Source organism: Vigna unguiculata, chromosome 5 (assembly GCF_004118075.2).
Source record: "Vigna unguiculata cultivar IT97K-499-35 chromosome 5, ASM411807v1, whole genome shotgun sequence".
NCBI classification, from domain to species: domain Eukaryota; kingdom Viridiplantae; phylum Streptophyta; class Magnoliopsida; order Fabales; family Fabaceae; genus Vigna; species Vigna unguiculata.
The window spans coordinates 2,903,793-2,921,205 of NC_040283.1; the positions used below are offsets into that span (position 1 = coordinate 2,903,793).

The following is a 17,413-nucleotide window of genomic DNA, read 5'->3' on the forward strand; positions in this document are numbered from 1 at the left end:
TAAATATAATATTATTTGAACACCCACCAAATTTTTACACACACTTTATATTTGATATTAAATATACTTTTATCACTTAAATTTTTCAAAAAATTAGAATTAGTCATTATTCAAAACTAAATTGTATACCAATTTAGTTTTCTATCTTTGGACATGTGTGAATTTAATCATTTTAACTAAATTTTATTCAGTTTATTTAACGTTTCAAATATGTCTGTTATTGAGCAACATTGAAATGAAAATATAAAAATGTGTCAAACTGTGTAAACAATTCAAATGTTTGTCACCTAACATTGAAATATGAAAATATGTAAATATGTTAAATAGTGTAACCAACTCAAATATTTGTCAACTAACATTAAAATGAAAATGTGTCTAACAGTGTAAACAACTAAAATAGTATGACGAATTACGTTTGAAACGCCGAAGAAACCTAAAAAAAATTGGTTAAAAAGAATAAATTTAAACATTTTTAAATATAGAAATTAAATTAGTCTAAAATTTGAAAGGTAAAGCATTATTAATTTTCACTTAAAATAAAGAGCTTAATACTTATTATTTTATCTTTCCCTCCCTTCTCTTTATAAGTATAAAGTTAAATTTTTTAATTACAGTGGTATTAAAAAACATTTTCCATTTTTCTCTGTATATTCTTTGGCTCATTCTTTTCAGAACATGTGTGGGGACCTGTCGTGTGGATAAGGGTTGGAAGATGAAAAAGATGGAGGACGACCACACCTGCACCTGCAGGCTACCCTTGCATGCGTCCAATTTCATATCACTGTCCTTTCTTCTTCCTTTTCTCATTACTACAAACAAACAAACCCTTTGTTCACGCATCATTTTACAAACAAATCCATCCATATATAAAAAAACCACCATTAACAAAAAGGTAACAAACCCATTCACGCAACCTTACACACCAAAAACGATTCTACTAACTTTCACTTCAACTGCAAAAGCAACAGTTTATACTCCATTATTCACCATGGCCATCCCACATTTTCTTGCAATACCTTTCCCAATCCAAGGCCATATCAATCCCCTTTTGCAGTTCTCCCAGGTTTTGGTCACATATGGCTGCAAAATCACCTTCTTGAGTTCGGATGAGAACTACCGCAAACTGAAGAGTGCAAGGGATGGTGCTGCCATGGACCCAAACATAAAGTTTGTGTCTCTCCCTGATGGTGTGGACCCTGAAGATGATAGAAAGGACCAGGCCAAGGTTATTTCCACCACCATTAAAACCATGCGTGTTATGCTTCCCAAGCTCATACAAGATGTGAATGCTTTCGACACTCACAACAAAATTTCTTGCATTATTGTCACCAAGAACATGGGATGGGCTTTGGAAGTTGGCCACCACTTGGGTATAAAAGGGTCTCTGTTCTGGCCAGCCTCAGCAACTTCTCTGGCTTCCTTTAACTCCATTCAGAGGCTTATTGATGAAGGAACCATAGATTGCAAAACTGGTAAGAGAAATAAACACTTCTTTCCTGTATTCTTCTTTCTTGTCACATGCTGCTATATTGCGTTGCGTCATGTACTGTCTAATTTTGGAGATTTCTCATCATTGTACGAAGCTTTACAGTGCTTAATTTTCATTGATGGCTTAACTTTAGAATTAATTCTAGGTTAGGTTAAACATTTAAACTTTGTATTTCGTACAGATTCTTTTCTCACTTGGAAAAGTCCTATTCATTATTTTGTTACTGTTTCTATCAAAATAGGAATCCATTCCCACTTTTCATAAAGTTATAATAATGACAGATTTTCCTTAGTTGTCCACCATTCAATATTTTTGAGATAGCATGATATCAGCAAAATCTAGCACTTTAGCAAAGGACACAGACAGATTGCAGCAGCTTCTCGTATTTTGTAGTTGTTTTGGAATCTCACTTTTCAATTGTACCAATTAAATCGTATTTGCACATTTGGGATACTTACAATTTTGTTATTTCATGTAAATCAATAAAAAAGATGTTGGTCTATTATAATCTCTAAAAGATTATTTTTTTTCGTGTAATTCAATATAATACAGTTTCTTCTTATACAAACCAAAGAAAAAAGCAGTAGGTACATAGATGAAAATGTTAATATAGCTCTCACTGTATCGATCTGAGTGTTAATTATTAAAGTTCTACAAGATAATATAAATTAAGCCATTGTAGGATCATGACACTGCATTTACTTTTGCACTGGAAGGAATCTTGGTCCCATTATACACACTGTATATTTCTTAACAGTAATTAATTGGCCTTTTGCATTTCAGGACTCCCTAGCAGAAACCAGGAACTGATACAGCTTTCCTCTAATTTGCCTTTGATGGAAGCAGCTTCCATGCCATGGTACTGCTTGGATAATCCCTTCTTCTTCCTTCACATGAAGCAAGAAATGCAGAATTTGAATTTAGCAGAAAAATGGCTTTGTAACACTACTTTTGATCTTGAAGCTGGAGCTTTTTCCACATCACCAAAGCTCCTACCAGTAGGCCCTTTAATGGCAAATGAGAAGAACAACATATTATGTTCATTGTGGGAAGAAGACAGAACCTGTCTAGAATGGTTGGACCTGCAGCCACCTCAATCTGTCATATATGTTTCTTTTGGAAGTATGGTGTCACTGAAACCAAACCAATTCAATGAACTAGCTCTTGGACTGGACCTCCTTAAAAGACCTTTCCTTTGGGTTGTTCGTGAAGACAATGGTTTCGAGGTGAACAATGCATGTGAATTTCGGGGAAGTCAAGGTAAAGTTGTTAGTTGGGCACCTCAGAAGAAGGTTCTGAGCCACCCTGCCATAGCATGTTTCATTACCCACTGTGGTTGGAATTCAACCATAGAAGGTGTTTGTAATGGGGTACCGTTCTTGTGTTGGCCATTCTGCAGTGACCAACTTATGAACCAGACTTATATTTGTGATGTGTGGAAGGTTGGAGTTGGATTTGACAGGGATGAGAATGGAATGATATCAAAGGAAGAGATAAAAAAGAAGGTGGAGCAACTACTTGTCGATGAGGAAATAAAGGGAAGATCTTCCAAATTCATGGAAATGGTCATCAAGAACAAAACACAAGGTGACCACAATCTCAACATGTTTATCAATTGGGCCAAGGACTAAGAACTAAGAATTCTCTTAATACAGTTTTATAGCTTTTATATATATTTAACAAATAAATATACATAAAATAAGGAAAGAATAGAGAAAATAAAGTGGAAATTAAGGTGGTGTTTTGTTAACTGTGTTATGTATTATAATATAAAATTTACAGATGTGTTCTAAACTCTTCCTAATTTTTCTAAATCTAGTGAAGTCCTTCATCTTTAAGGAACATTCTCACGAACATGCAAATTCTATAAATTAAGACTTAATTAATTTTATTTTATTTAGTCACATATTTAGTAAAAAAATTAATTAAATCTTTTAGTTTACAAATGAAATAATGTTAAATATAATTATGAACTTTTACATTTCAATTATTTCTCAAAACCATCAAATTATTTGTTACATGAAAATTTATTAAAAAAATCAAATAATTAAATCTTTTAGTTTACTCGTATCATAATTTATAACTAACGCATAATTATAATTCACAAAATTAAGGACATTAATTTCAATATAAGAAAGTGTTACTTTATTATATTTTTTCTTAAATTAGAGACGTATAATTGAACTTAAAAGAATTTTATTGTCAAATTTTTAAGTTAAGAGACCTGTTATATTAATAGATAGATCAAAATAAATAAATAAGAGATAATAAGATAATTAAGCCAATTATTAAAATTTTTAGGTGATACATAATTGGGGTGTTTAGGGTTTATATGAATATGATTGATCGTTTTGTGCAGACAAGACTCAACACTTTGTGTACGTTATTTCCTCCATTGGATAAGGATGTAAAAATATTGAAAACCGAACCACCCGTTTTGTCAAGGAAAAGATGAGAGAAGACAAAATGTATTGACCAAGTAAAGGAGAAAGGAATGGATTAATTATTCTTTTTTTTCAAAAATAAGATTTTATTACATTTTTTCAGAAAATATATAAAAAATACTGGATAATGTATAGTTAGAAACACGGACAGTTTTTCTTGATGACTTGGGAGCGACGACTACTTAAAAATAAATTTTATTCTTTTAAATATATTTTAAAATTACATTTTTTATATTATTATTATTATTAAAAGAGAGAAAAAATTGTTTATGATTAATTTTTCTTGTGTCTAACATAATGACAATATATTTAGGTTTAATCATGTTTTGAATCTCTAATAAATTTGAAAATTTTCAATTGAGTCTTTTGATAAACTTTTTTTATCTATTGAATCTTAGATATTTTAAACATTTTTAATTGAGTCTCTATATTTAATTTTGATATGTTTTGATTCTTAAACATAAAAAAATGGATGATTTTGACGTGTCAAACGTATTTCATGTTAGTTTTTGAGTTTTTTACATCGTTTAACACGTTTTTGTTTCAATGTTAGTTGGAAAATACATTTGACACATAATTTTTTTTTAACATAATTAGGTTAAAAGAACTATATCGAATGATTTTGATCTCTCAAACGCGTTTCATATTAGCATTTAAATTGTTTACACTATTTGACACATTTTCGCTTCAATGTTAGTTAGGAATCAAGTTTGCCACATCAAAAACATTTAACGTAATTAGGTTAAAAATATTATATCTATTCATTTTTAAGGATCAAAATGTAACAAAGTTTCATACATAAACGAATTTCAATTTTAGGTCAAAGTTCAGAGACTAAAAACATATTTAACCTTTCCAAGAATTTCCTTTCACTACACACACTGCATCAAAGTTAGTCAATGTTCGTGTATAATCACCACACAACCTCCATTAATATTAGTCAAGGTTCGTGCATAATCACCTACTCACTTAGAATTAAATCATTCCAATAATTTTTTCATTACACACATGCATCAATGCTAACTAATGTTTATGTATAATCGTCACACACCTTGCATTAATATTAGTCAGTGTTCATGCACCTTTCAACGCCTTGTGCAATCCAAATCGTATCAGCACATCTTTGTCTTTTGTCACAAGTCAAAATTTATCCTTCAATCATTTTTTTTCTGTCACATTTGATAGCATTTGCAAATGACATTGCTACTTTACATTTGTTGGTGTAGAAAATCAGACTAAGTTACAATCACAAAGCATGCTAAGCAAATTATATTGAACCATAAGCTCTCTTATGGGGAAAAACATAATGAAAAATATGAATGTCTTTATCTCAAAAATTACTCTGCTAAAACATAAATAAGATAAAAACAATCAACACAAGAATATAACGTGGAAACTCCAAAATTAAAGAAAAAACCATGGTCGTTGAGAATAACACGGTATGAAAAATTTTACAATTAACTACTCTACCATCTCCTTTGAGCCCAAATACACCTAAATATTCTAAGAAAAAATTTAACCAAATTTCACAATGACTATAATAGTGTAAGAAAAGTCATTCGCAAGCTTAAAATATTTTTGACTCAAGTATGGATTTTAAGTCTATTATATAACTATTATCACTCACTCCATTACTTATGTTAACTTATGTGGAACTTTCCAAAATGTATTATTTTCATCGATATCTAACTAATACGAAGTAATATTTTTTTATTTTTTAATTGAAATAATAATTTAAGTGATAGTTTTAAATTAATTTAACTTATATATTTTTTATCAAAGTGTGATTGACCTTTTAAAATATAAAATAATGCATAAAGTAATTATTACTATATAAATTAAAACCGATGATGTAATTAATTAAAATTTATTTATATATTTAATTACAACCGTTTTATTTTTAAAAATTATGTTTATGTGTTTAACTTTTCTAAGATAATAAAGCGTAGGTTGAATATTTGATTAGAGTGTAATTTTTTGTCTGTAGTTTAAATAAGTAAAACAAAATCGTAATAAATTATGATACAATTAAAATTAAGTAGAAAATATTATTGAATAAGATTTTTCATTAAATGGTATAATGAAATTATTTATAAGAATTAATGTTACAAATTAGTTTGAATTTCTATTTCCATATATCATCATATTTATTATTATTATTATTATTATTATTATTATTATTATTATTATTATTATTATTATTATATTAAGTTGAATGTACATTGTACATATTATATATTTTTACATAAATGGTCATTTATATGAAACTCATCTCCTTAAATTAATACACTCTAACAATCTTTCAACATTGTCAATATATTTTTCTTCTTCTTCGTATTTTTTTCTTTATCAAGCTAATATAAATTTAATGATCTTAGAAATACTCTATTGAAGGTTAATCTGCTATATAATACAATTAAATTTGACAAAACTCTGATTGTAAATCATATGAGATGTAAATTGTAATATCAAGATTGACAAAAACATCCATACTCTTTATAAAATTCAAAACAAACTACAATCTTATTTATTTAAAAAGATTTTCATTGACTAAATATTATTATGAATATAAAAATATGGTTTATAAATATCTTGATTTTATAAAAAATTAGATCTGGCTATATAAAAAATGGTGGAAACTTTTTGTTAGTCCAATGCCTTGACCATGTACTAATGTGAAAGCTTTGATTAACGCTTACGAAAGTTAAAGTGTAAAATAATTCTAAAGAATCAAGGACTGGTCTATGAATTAATCCATTCATTCCAGCAACTATAAATTATAATTCCACGAGATTTGAAATCTGGGAAATCGAGTTATAATTCTATTCATGTTCTGTAAACAGTGTGTCGCCACTTCATATTCCAAAAGTTTTAATCGTGTATTTATAGATAAATAATTTGAGACTTGGATCTTATAATATTAAAATTATAAATAATTAATAAAGTTGTATCTTTTTCTACTCATTTCTCTTAGTTTTTAATTGAATAATACTTTTTCCTCTCGTTTCTTTTATGCTATTTTATTTTTGTTTATTTTCTCTCTCAAAAAAATTAATTACATCATCAATACAATAAAAAAAACTGAATAAAGCATTAATTAGCAATAGCGATGGAAATTTAAAAGTAAAAGCATGTACTTCAAAATGTGAAAAAATAAACATCTAATTTAAATTTCAACTATTATTAAAGAAAAAAATTGCTAATTGTTTATGTTAAAAGTTAAACTTTTATGGTATATTGTTAACCTACTTTTTCGCAATAAGAAATAATCATACGATCATGTTATTAGATATTTATAAGTGATTAACACCTAAATAACATAAAAATCCTAGTGGACTTAATCAAGATATATAGGTTATAAATAAATCTAATATATCATTTTATTAAATAAATTTGTAGTTAATTTAATCTCATAAAAATTATTTATAAATTAAATTTGAATCTACCTGTATATAATATGATTTAATCTCAAAACGCGTTTGTATTGACGTTAATTAGTGAGTAAGATTGAAGAGTTAAGATGAGACTATGAAAATGAATTAATTTATGAAAATTATATGAAAGAGTGAGATAAAAGTTTTATATAAGAAGAAGGGATTTGAATTATTGTCATGCTAGCTAACAGCAAGCTAACATTGTATATTTACTTATAATACATAAAGTCAAAAATAATTTTAATAATTGTCACGTTATAGGCATATTACTTATAAAATAATAATTCACCGGAATTAGTGTGAAACGTGTGCTTTATTTTTATTTGTAAGAAAAACTGGAAAAATAAGTTACGAGCACATGTTAGAAGGTCTAAGGACAAACATAAGATTATAAGAGTATAAAATTGGTTTAATTGAAAAAAAAAAAGAAGAAAATTATTAAAAGAAATGTAGTAGTCAAACTTAATACAGGTTGGTTTACGGAGAGGGTGGGATTGAGCATATATATACGTGCAATTCACTTTTCTTCAACCTTTTAGACACAATCTTCGCTATCTATCATACTTCACATGGGACACTTATTCTACGAAATGTGAACCATTAATTAAATTGGGAAAAAATATGCATTCATTTTTAAGATTATAAATGAATTCAAGGAATTATACCATCATTTATATATGTGTATATATATATATATATCCTTTTATATTAGGATGTAGACTTCTTGCGAATGAATCATAATGGTGATGTCTAAACAATAGGTGAATTGAATACATCCACTTCAACAAGATTCTTAGAATATTCTCAAAATAACATTTATAATAATAATAATAATAATAATAATAATAATAATAATAGAATAAGAGGAATAAAGAGAATTAATACTTATTCTTTGACTGATGTATATTTATAAATTCTTGATGTCGTGATATTTAAATAATAAGTGCATTGAATATTCACTTCCATGACATTCTAATTAATAATAATAATAATAATAATAATAATAATAATATAAACGATTTTTAATTAGTTCATTTATTTATTTATATTACTATTATTAATCATGTGTGACAGAGATGAGAATGATAATGTCATATGCTATTATCATGTGATGTGAAAAATCTCAATTTTATTTTTGTATTTATTATTTTGTCTTCATTTAATTTTAATTTTGGTTTAAACAACAACAATCTCATTTCTTTTAAATTGAGATAAAATTTATTTTTTATATAAATGTTACAAAAATATTTTATTATAATTGATATTTTTAATCATATTAAATTTATTTAAATTTATATTTTTGAATTTAACATTATTTAAATTTTGTTTTAAATATGTATATATTTATAATTTTTAGATAAATGTTAAAGTTAAATTAAAAATAATTCAAATGCAAAATTTTAAAACAGTTTTATAATAATTTAAAATAAATATATTTATTTAAAATTTTATTTAACATTTATAACATTTTAAATTGTTGTAAGAATGTTTTAAAATAAATTAATTTAATAATTTACAGCATTTAAAATTATTATAAAACTATTTAAAAAAATTACATTCCAATGTATAAAGTTGTTATTTTTAAATTAACTCTAACATTTGTATAGAAATTATTGATATATAAATATTTGAAAAAAAATTTAAATAAATTTCAATGTAAAATATAAATTTAAGTAAACTTAATCTTGTTAGAAAATTATTGTAATATTTATATAAAAGTTAATTTTGATCTCAATTTGGATGGGGATGAAATTACTTTCGTTTAAAAAAAATTGGATTACAATAACAAATATAGAAACTAAAGTGAGAATTTTCACATTCAACAGTGACACATGACACTGATACAATCACATCACATTATTATTATCACACAGCACAATTTAACTTGACAAGTAGCAAAATTTGATATTTAGAATATATATATATATATATATATATATATATATATATATATATATATATATATATATATATATTACAAACCGACATGTGACATATCAGTTCACGGTCTTAGTGTATTACTAACAAAAATAATCTAAATGTAACAAATTTACTAAAATAAAAAACAAATTGAAATAATAAAAAAATAGCAATTTGAGATTTTTCTACAAAAACAATCACCAATAAAATTATTTAACTAATATATTTTTAGTCTTTAAATTCTAATATAAAATTAGAATTTGTTTATATTTCAAATTTTAATATAATTAATTCTCCGATTTTAAAATAATAAGTATTATTGACGTGAAACATTCTTAAAGTGTTAAATGGTGGTTCAGAATAATGTATGAAAGTTTGAACCATTTGAGAATTTTTTAACTCAAATATAATTATAAAACATCATTTAATATCTAAGAGATTATATATATATATATATATATATATATATTTTAAATGGTAGAAACGAATTTCAATTTTCAATATAAGTAAAGAGTTTCCGAATTTTGATACCCTCTGATCGGAAAACCACTAGATTGCATTAGGTTCAAAATGTTTGGTGAGAGTTTCCAAATTATTGTGATAGATTTGTTAAGTGCAAGCAAATTCTTGAGATTCCAAGTCACATTCATTTGTCATATCATCCCATTGGCCATAACTTCTTCCAATTTCATCGTTTATTTATTCATCATAACGACAAATACAAAGATTCATTTTCCCAAATCATACAAAGATCCATTCTGTTTGGAGTAAGGTGATGATCTTATTATGAAAGTATCTCATTAACTTTCTAATAATAGTGTTTTTTAAATCATATTAGAATCTGTTAAACTAATTCCAACGGAAAAAAGTTATCTTTTTTTATAAAATTCAATAAAATTATTTATTTTAAAATGTATACATCAGTTTGATTAATACTCACTATAAAAATATAAAAATTTACTAATAAAGTTATTTAGTCAACTTTTAATCAACCTTAACTATATTTTATTTTTTAATAAGTACAATTATGAGGGGAAGTCCTTGTTCTATGCCTTTTTTATGCTGTGAAATTTCAAGAATTAACTACGCAATATGATAGGTAAGCACAAAGGATTTGGTAATGTTGGTTAGTAGTAGTGAAAGCTTTTCAGTTATTATCATGCTAACGCAAGCTACAATTAATATATAATTATAATTATTAAGAATTATATATTATTAACCAACATTCTAACGATTCAGACTTTATAGACATATATTACTCATATAGTAACTCATCAGAACTACCTTCAAATCAAACCGTCCATTTCGTATTTTATCTTTATTCATACAAAACAGCCAAAACAAACGTAGTTTGTCAAGCACCAAATTTGTTTCATTAAAAGCAGCTTCTAACACTATTTGTTTAATCAAATTTCATTAAAACAAATGTAGTAGTTGAACTTACAACAAGTTTTCATAAAAAAAGATACAAACAACTCTTGCGTTGAAAAATTACAACTTGATTTCATAGTAATAAAACGTCTTTGCTAACTAGAATTCAATTTGACCTAGGAAATGTTGACTATCTACTTTTATAAATGATTAGTATTAAAATGTTTGTGCTTAATATATAAACCTGTGCAGAGCCGAATTTCACGTATGAAACAGTATACATAGTACAATTCTGGAAGCTGTAAGCAAAGGTTTTAGCCGGTGAAGTTACTGAACTTTCGCTCTTCATTTATGATGCCAAAAGCAAGAACATGGTTTCGTATTTAACAATCCCAAATAGCGGGATGTGCTCTGCAAAATATTTAAGTCAATGAAGATAATGAACTACCAAATCATAAATCATGTGCACCATAACAAAACTATTCAAATGCATAGAATTTGTAAAATTAATTAAGGATTTTTAAGATTTATAATTCTCATACGATAAATCATAATAGATCCTGTGAATTTGTGTTCTTTAATTTATAATCTTGTGTGCTCTTCAACCACCATTTCCCAATCTATCTCTTTGACTTTCTTTCTCTTCTCACACGTTCTTGATGAGTTACTGTGAAAAGAACCTTATAGCCAGAAACAGAACCTCAATTCCTTTTATAAACCAACGTCCATCAAGTTGATTTTTATTTTATTGTATTATCACTTCCCATAATAATAACCAATAAGTATTTATATTTTATTAAATCACAATTGAGTCCATCATAATATTTCAAATGAGTCACTAATAGAATTAATTCGTCAATTAATTCTAACATTCTCCCACTTGACTCATACGATGTCATAACATTATGTGATTTAATACATAAACATAATGTGCAATAAATGACCTTGCATAAATTGGTTCCATTGTTATTCATAATTAAAGATACATAAATAATAAGAGTCAAGGCGGTTACACATCATTTGATCGACATGATCCCTTCCATGTACTACTATATCATCCATTTCTCCTTAATATGACCTTAAAAACGAGAAGTCCATAATGGGTTCAAACATAATGTCATTTTACAAAGCAATAACATAACATAATTTGTTTTCTTCATCATAATTTGCATGCATAAACATAAAGAAGAAAACACAGATTTCAGAAATTTATACATTAGGGAGCTCAGAGTGTCACATAAACATTCAAAACATTAACATTCAACATTCACTAGTAAACATAATGCCCATATTCTTTACATGACCATCATACAATTTGGGCAGTAACCCTTTTGTTAAAGGGTCAGCAATCATAAGATCTGTGCTAATATGTTCTATTGACACTTTACGTTTCTGAACTTCTTCTTTAACGGCAAAGTATTTCAACTCCATATGTTTAGCACCTTTAGAATACTTGTCGTTTTTAGAAAAGAAGACTGCTGCGGAATTATCACAATAAATTTTCAGCGGCTTGGAAATACTGTCGACTATTCCAAGTCCTGAAATAAAGTTCCGCAACCAATTAACCTGAACTATGACCTCAAAGCATGCCATAAATTCAGCTTCCATGGTGGATGCAACAATGACAGACTACTTCACACTTTTCCATGAAATCGCTCCTCCGGCTAAAAGATACACATAACCAAATGTAGACTTTCTTGTATCCACACAGTTGACAAAGTCTGAATCTGTATAACCTATCACCTCAAGGTGATCATATTTTCTATAAGTAAGCATGTGATTCTTTGTTCCTTGTAGGTATCTTAAAACTTTCTTTGCAGCTTTCCAATGCTCCAGACCTGGATTACTTTGGTATCTACCAAGCATACCAACTGCAAAGCTAATATCTGGCCTCGTACAAGTTTGAGCATACATCAAACTCCCAACAACAGATGCATAAGGAATATTTTCCATTTGTTTCCGTTCCAAATCATTCTTTGGGCATTACATGAGACTAAACTTGTCTCCTTTATGTATTGGAACAGGAGATGCTGAACATTTATCCATTCTGAATCTCTCTAAAACTTTATTAATATATGCATTCTGAGACAAACCTAACAGTTATTGTGATCTGTCACAGAATACTTCTATTCATATCACATAGTATGCCTCACCCATATATTTCATTTCAAAGTTATTAGAGAGAAACCTCTTAGTCTCACTTAATAGACCAAGATCATTAGTTGCAAGCAAGATATCATCAACATACAGAATCAGAAATATAAACTTACTCCCACTGACCTTCAGATATATACATCGATCAATAGTGTTTTCCTTAAATCCAAAGGACACAATAGTATCATTGAACTTAAGATACCATTGCCGAGAAGCTTATTTAAGTCTATATATCGATCTCTTAAGTTTACACACCATGTGCTCCCTTCCTTCTTCAGCGAACCCCACCAGTTGGTCCATATAGACATCCTCTTCTAAATCCCCATTCAGAAAAGCAGTTTTAACATCCATTTGATGCAACTCAAGATCATAATGAGCTACTAATGCCATGATAATTCTAAAAGAATCTTTCTTAGAAACAGGCGAAAATGTTTCCTTATAGTCAATGACATCCTTCTGAGTAAAAACTTGGCAACAAGATGGGCCTTGTAACGTTCAATATTGCCTTGAGAGTCACGCTTAGTCTTAAAGACCCATTTACACCCAACTCTCTTGCATCCTTCTGGCAATTCCACAAGGTCCCATACGTCATTATGTGCCATTGATTTAAGCTCATCTTTCATGGCATCTAACCACTTATCATAATTATCACCATTAATGGCTTCTGAAAAAGAAATTGGATCATTATTAATACTTAAGTCATTTTCTGACTCTTGTAGATAAATCACATAGTCATTCGAAATAGCAGACTTTCTATCTCTGTGAGATGTTCTTAATACTATTTCTTGTGGTTGTTCTATTATCGGTTCATTATTAACCTCGGGATCATTAATTTGTTGTTCTTCTTGATTGTTGTGAGTTTCTACAACATGTGAAACAACAACTCTTGATAAAGAAGTACTAGTTATAGCAACTTGTACTCTAACTTCCTTAATCTCCACATTCCGTGAAGCTTCACTCCTATTGGTTTCACCATTTTCAATGAACCGAGCATTTTCAGTTTCAACGATTCTTGTACTATGGGTAGGACAGTAAAACATATACCCTTTTGATTTTTCTGGATAACCAATGAAAAATCCACTGATTGTTCTTTCATCCAGTTTCTTGCGGATTGTATATTCTTACTTCTGCCTGACAACCCCAAACATGCATGTGTCTCAAACTGGGTTTCCTATTTGTCCATAACTCAAAAGGAGTCTTTTGAATAGCTTTACTAGGAACCTTGTTCAACAAATACATGACAGCTTTTAAAGCATACATCCACAATGATACAGGTAAACATGAATTACTTAACATACTCCTAACCATATCCATTAAGGTTCGATTACGCCTTTCTGATACACCATTATGTTGTGGTATGCCTGCCATTGTGTATTGAGCACAAATACCACGTTTCTCAAGGAACTAAGTGAACGGATCAGGGTGTTGTCCACTTTCATCATATCTTCCATAATACTCACCACCTCTATCAGACCTTACGATTTTTACCTTTCTGTCTAATTGCCTTTCCACTTCATTTATATAAACTTCCAAGGCATTTACTGATTGAGATTTCTCATGAAGTAGATAGACATGTCCATAACGCGAAAAATCATCAATAAAGGTGATGAAGTACTTCTCTTTATTAAAAGAATTTACATCAAATGGACTACATATATGGTGTGTATGATTTCAAGAAGCTGAGTGCTTCTTGTGGCTCCTTTCTTTGTGTGTTTAGTTTGTTTACCTTTAATACAATCCACACACACATTCAGATCAGTAAAATCTAAATCCGGAAGGATTTCATTCTTTACTAATCTTTGCATTCTCTCTTTGAAAATATGTCCCAAACGTTTATGCCACAAGTAAGTAGATCATTCATCCACTAAACTACGTTTAGTGCCAACATTGTGATGCAAAGTCATAAGAGTTTTAGCATATAAATTATCCAAATTCAATTTATATAAACCATCATAAAGTGTACCAGATCCAATCATAAAAGTACGCTTAAACAAACTGAAACAACCATTCCCAAACTTAAAAGAGTATCCAGCAACATCAATCTTAGACAAAGAAATTAAATTTCTAGTGATACTAGGTACATAAAAAGTATCCATTAGGTCTAAGTGATATCCAATATCGAGGATTAGACGATAAGTCCCGACCGCTTCCACTAGAACTTTCTCTTTATTGCCCATGAAGACAAACTTCTCATTTGGGTTTATGGTTCGGGTTATAAGAAATCCTGCATCATATTAGAAACATGAGTCGTACATCCAGAATCAATCCACCACGTATTATGGGGAACTTCAGTTAAGTTTGATTCAAAACATACGTAAGCATTATGCTCACCTTTCTTTTCGAACCAAGCTTTATGTGGTCCTTCTCAAAATGTCCAGACTTCCCGTAGAAATGACATTTGTCATTTTTCTTCTGGATTTTGGTTGAGGACTCGTCAATCTTCAATGGTCCTTTACCCTTTCCATGTTTCTTAGCAACTTTCTTTCCAACAGCTCCTTGATTCTTCACATATTGAATAGAGTGGCTTCCTAAGTTCTTCAGTCGGGTCTCCTCCTGAACTAGCATACTGTGCAATTCATGCACATTCCACTTGTCTTTCATGGTGTTGTAGTTCATCTGGAACGGACCATACTCAAACGATAATGAGTTCAGAATGAACTGCACGAGAAAACCTTCATCCACTGCCATTCTAAAGACTTAAGTCTTGCTGCGATATTTGTCATCTCGATCACATGCTCATGCATAGTACGCGAACCGTCAAACTTCATAGTGGTCAACGTACTCATCAGTGTCCCAGCGAGAGACTTATCAGCAGTTTGGGAGCGCTCTTCCACAAATTTCATAAATTCTTTTGCGTCATCAATTTTGGAAAGAGCTGACTTTATATTGCTTGCTATGTTCATTCTCATAAACATTAAGCTAAGTCTGTTTGATCTTGCACAAGCTTTGTAATTGGCTTTCTCTTCATTGCTACTAGCATCCGTGATAGCAGCCGGCTTTTCAACTTGAAAAGCTAGATCAAGATCCAACACACCTAAGTGAAATTGGACTTGCTCACTCCAGTCAGGAAAATTCAACCCATTAAAGACTGGAACAGACGAAGCATGCGAGTGTAAAGATACCGGAATAGAGACTGCAATTAACACATGCATAACATCAATGCTTTGAGCATAAGACTAAACGTAAAAACAGATTCAGATATAAACAATCATTCTATGCATACTAATGTTCTCCTTTGGGAGATCCAATAATATACAAACATAAACCTAATGATGCTAATCATATTATAACATTATTGATAATTAAAATATGCATCAACTAAAATCACCTATAATCATGTTCATTAATTATGAGAACAATTAATCAACCTTTGGGCGATCTTTAAATGTCTTATAATTAATGAATTTCAATTAATCCACAAATTTAATTATTCATAATTTAGCATCCATACTATGGGTAATTAAAATAAAAACATTAATAATTTGAAATCATATAAACTTTAAAATTTTGGTCACTTTGGTGACTAACAAAATTTATCATACTTAATTTCAAATAAATAAATACACATTTAATTGCTATAACAATAACAAACATAAATATTATTACAAATTAAAATAAAATTATTAATTATTTATATAAATAAAATAATTAATATTAATTTATTGGTGACGTAAACTAATAAAAAAATTCTAATAAACATCAATTATTCGATTTTGAGAAAAAAAGAAACAAACACAACCCATTCACGTTCGTGCGTCGGTTGAGAATGATTTTCATTCAATTAATAATATCATTTATTGCAATCATAACACACAATTCATGCTGCATCAGTTTATATATCAATGACATTAATATTCATCAATGACATTAATGGTTCACATCACTCTATTAATTGTATATCATTCCATTAATTATATGTGCTATTCAAATCATGGAAAAAGATGAAACTCTTTGCCAGATTCAACTACGCACATAACAGAAAAGTTTTCACCACAAACAGTGACAATGTCTTAACACGCGACTTGTTCCAATCAAAAGAGAAACGGTTATAATTTACATCAACGCAGCATAAAACAAATAAAACTCCTAAATCTTTAATTAGGATTTATAATATTAGGGACAAACATAACATCACATAATAGGAGAATCATAAATCCTACAACCTTAAATCATAAATTCTACAACCTTGCTCTAATACCACATGTCAAACGATCTTTAAGATTTATAATTCTCGCACGATAAATCATAATAGAGCACTAAACTTGATCTATGAGAAATCCTGTGAATATGCGTTCTTCACTTTATAATCTTGTGTGCTCTTCGACTACTCTCTCAATCTATCTCTTTGCCTTTCTTTCTCTTCTCACACGTTCTTGATGGATTTCTGTGAAAAGAACCTTATAGCCAGAGACAGAACCCCAATTCCTTTTATAAATCAACGTCCATCAAATTGGTTTTTATTTTATTTTTGGTTTTTATTTTATCTTTAATTCTAACAAGAATATCTACACTCGCTGGTAATGAATCTTAAGCATATATATTTAACTTCCTAGTGCCAATAAAATATCACCACCTACATAATTCTCGACCGTGCACGAAAC

General features: G+C 28.8%; 1 protein-coding gene across 1 annotated transcript; it reads left to right on the forward strand.

The window, feature by feature from the left end:
- Window positions 1-751: 751 nt before the first annotated feature.
- Window positions 752-3,380, forward strand: LOC114183084 (UDP-glycosyltransferase 83A1-like). The gene is made up of 2 exons (XM_028069937.1): window positions 752-1,472; window positions 2,273-3,380. Exons 1-2 carry the CDS (start codon window positions 989-991, stop codon window positions 3,118-3,120), a joined length of 1,332 nt encoding a protein of 443 aa, XP_027925738.1. The 5' UTR covers window positions 752-988; the 3' UTR covers window positions 3,121-3,380.
- The last annotated feature ends 14,033 nt before the right edge of the window (window positions 3,381-17,413 follow it).

Excerpts from the sequence above, each read along its gene's own strand:
- LOC114183084 (XM_028069937.1), top strand. The coding sequence starts at position 989 with ATGGCCATCCCACATTTTCTTGCAATACCTTTCCCAATCCAAGGCCAT. Across the intron at positions 1,473-2,272 it reads AACCATAGATTGCAAAACTG|GACTCCCTAGCAGAAACCAG; the intron begins GTAAGAGAAATA and ends TTTGCATTTCAG.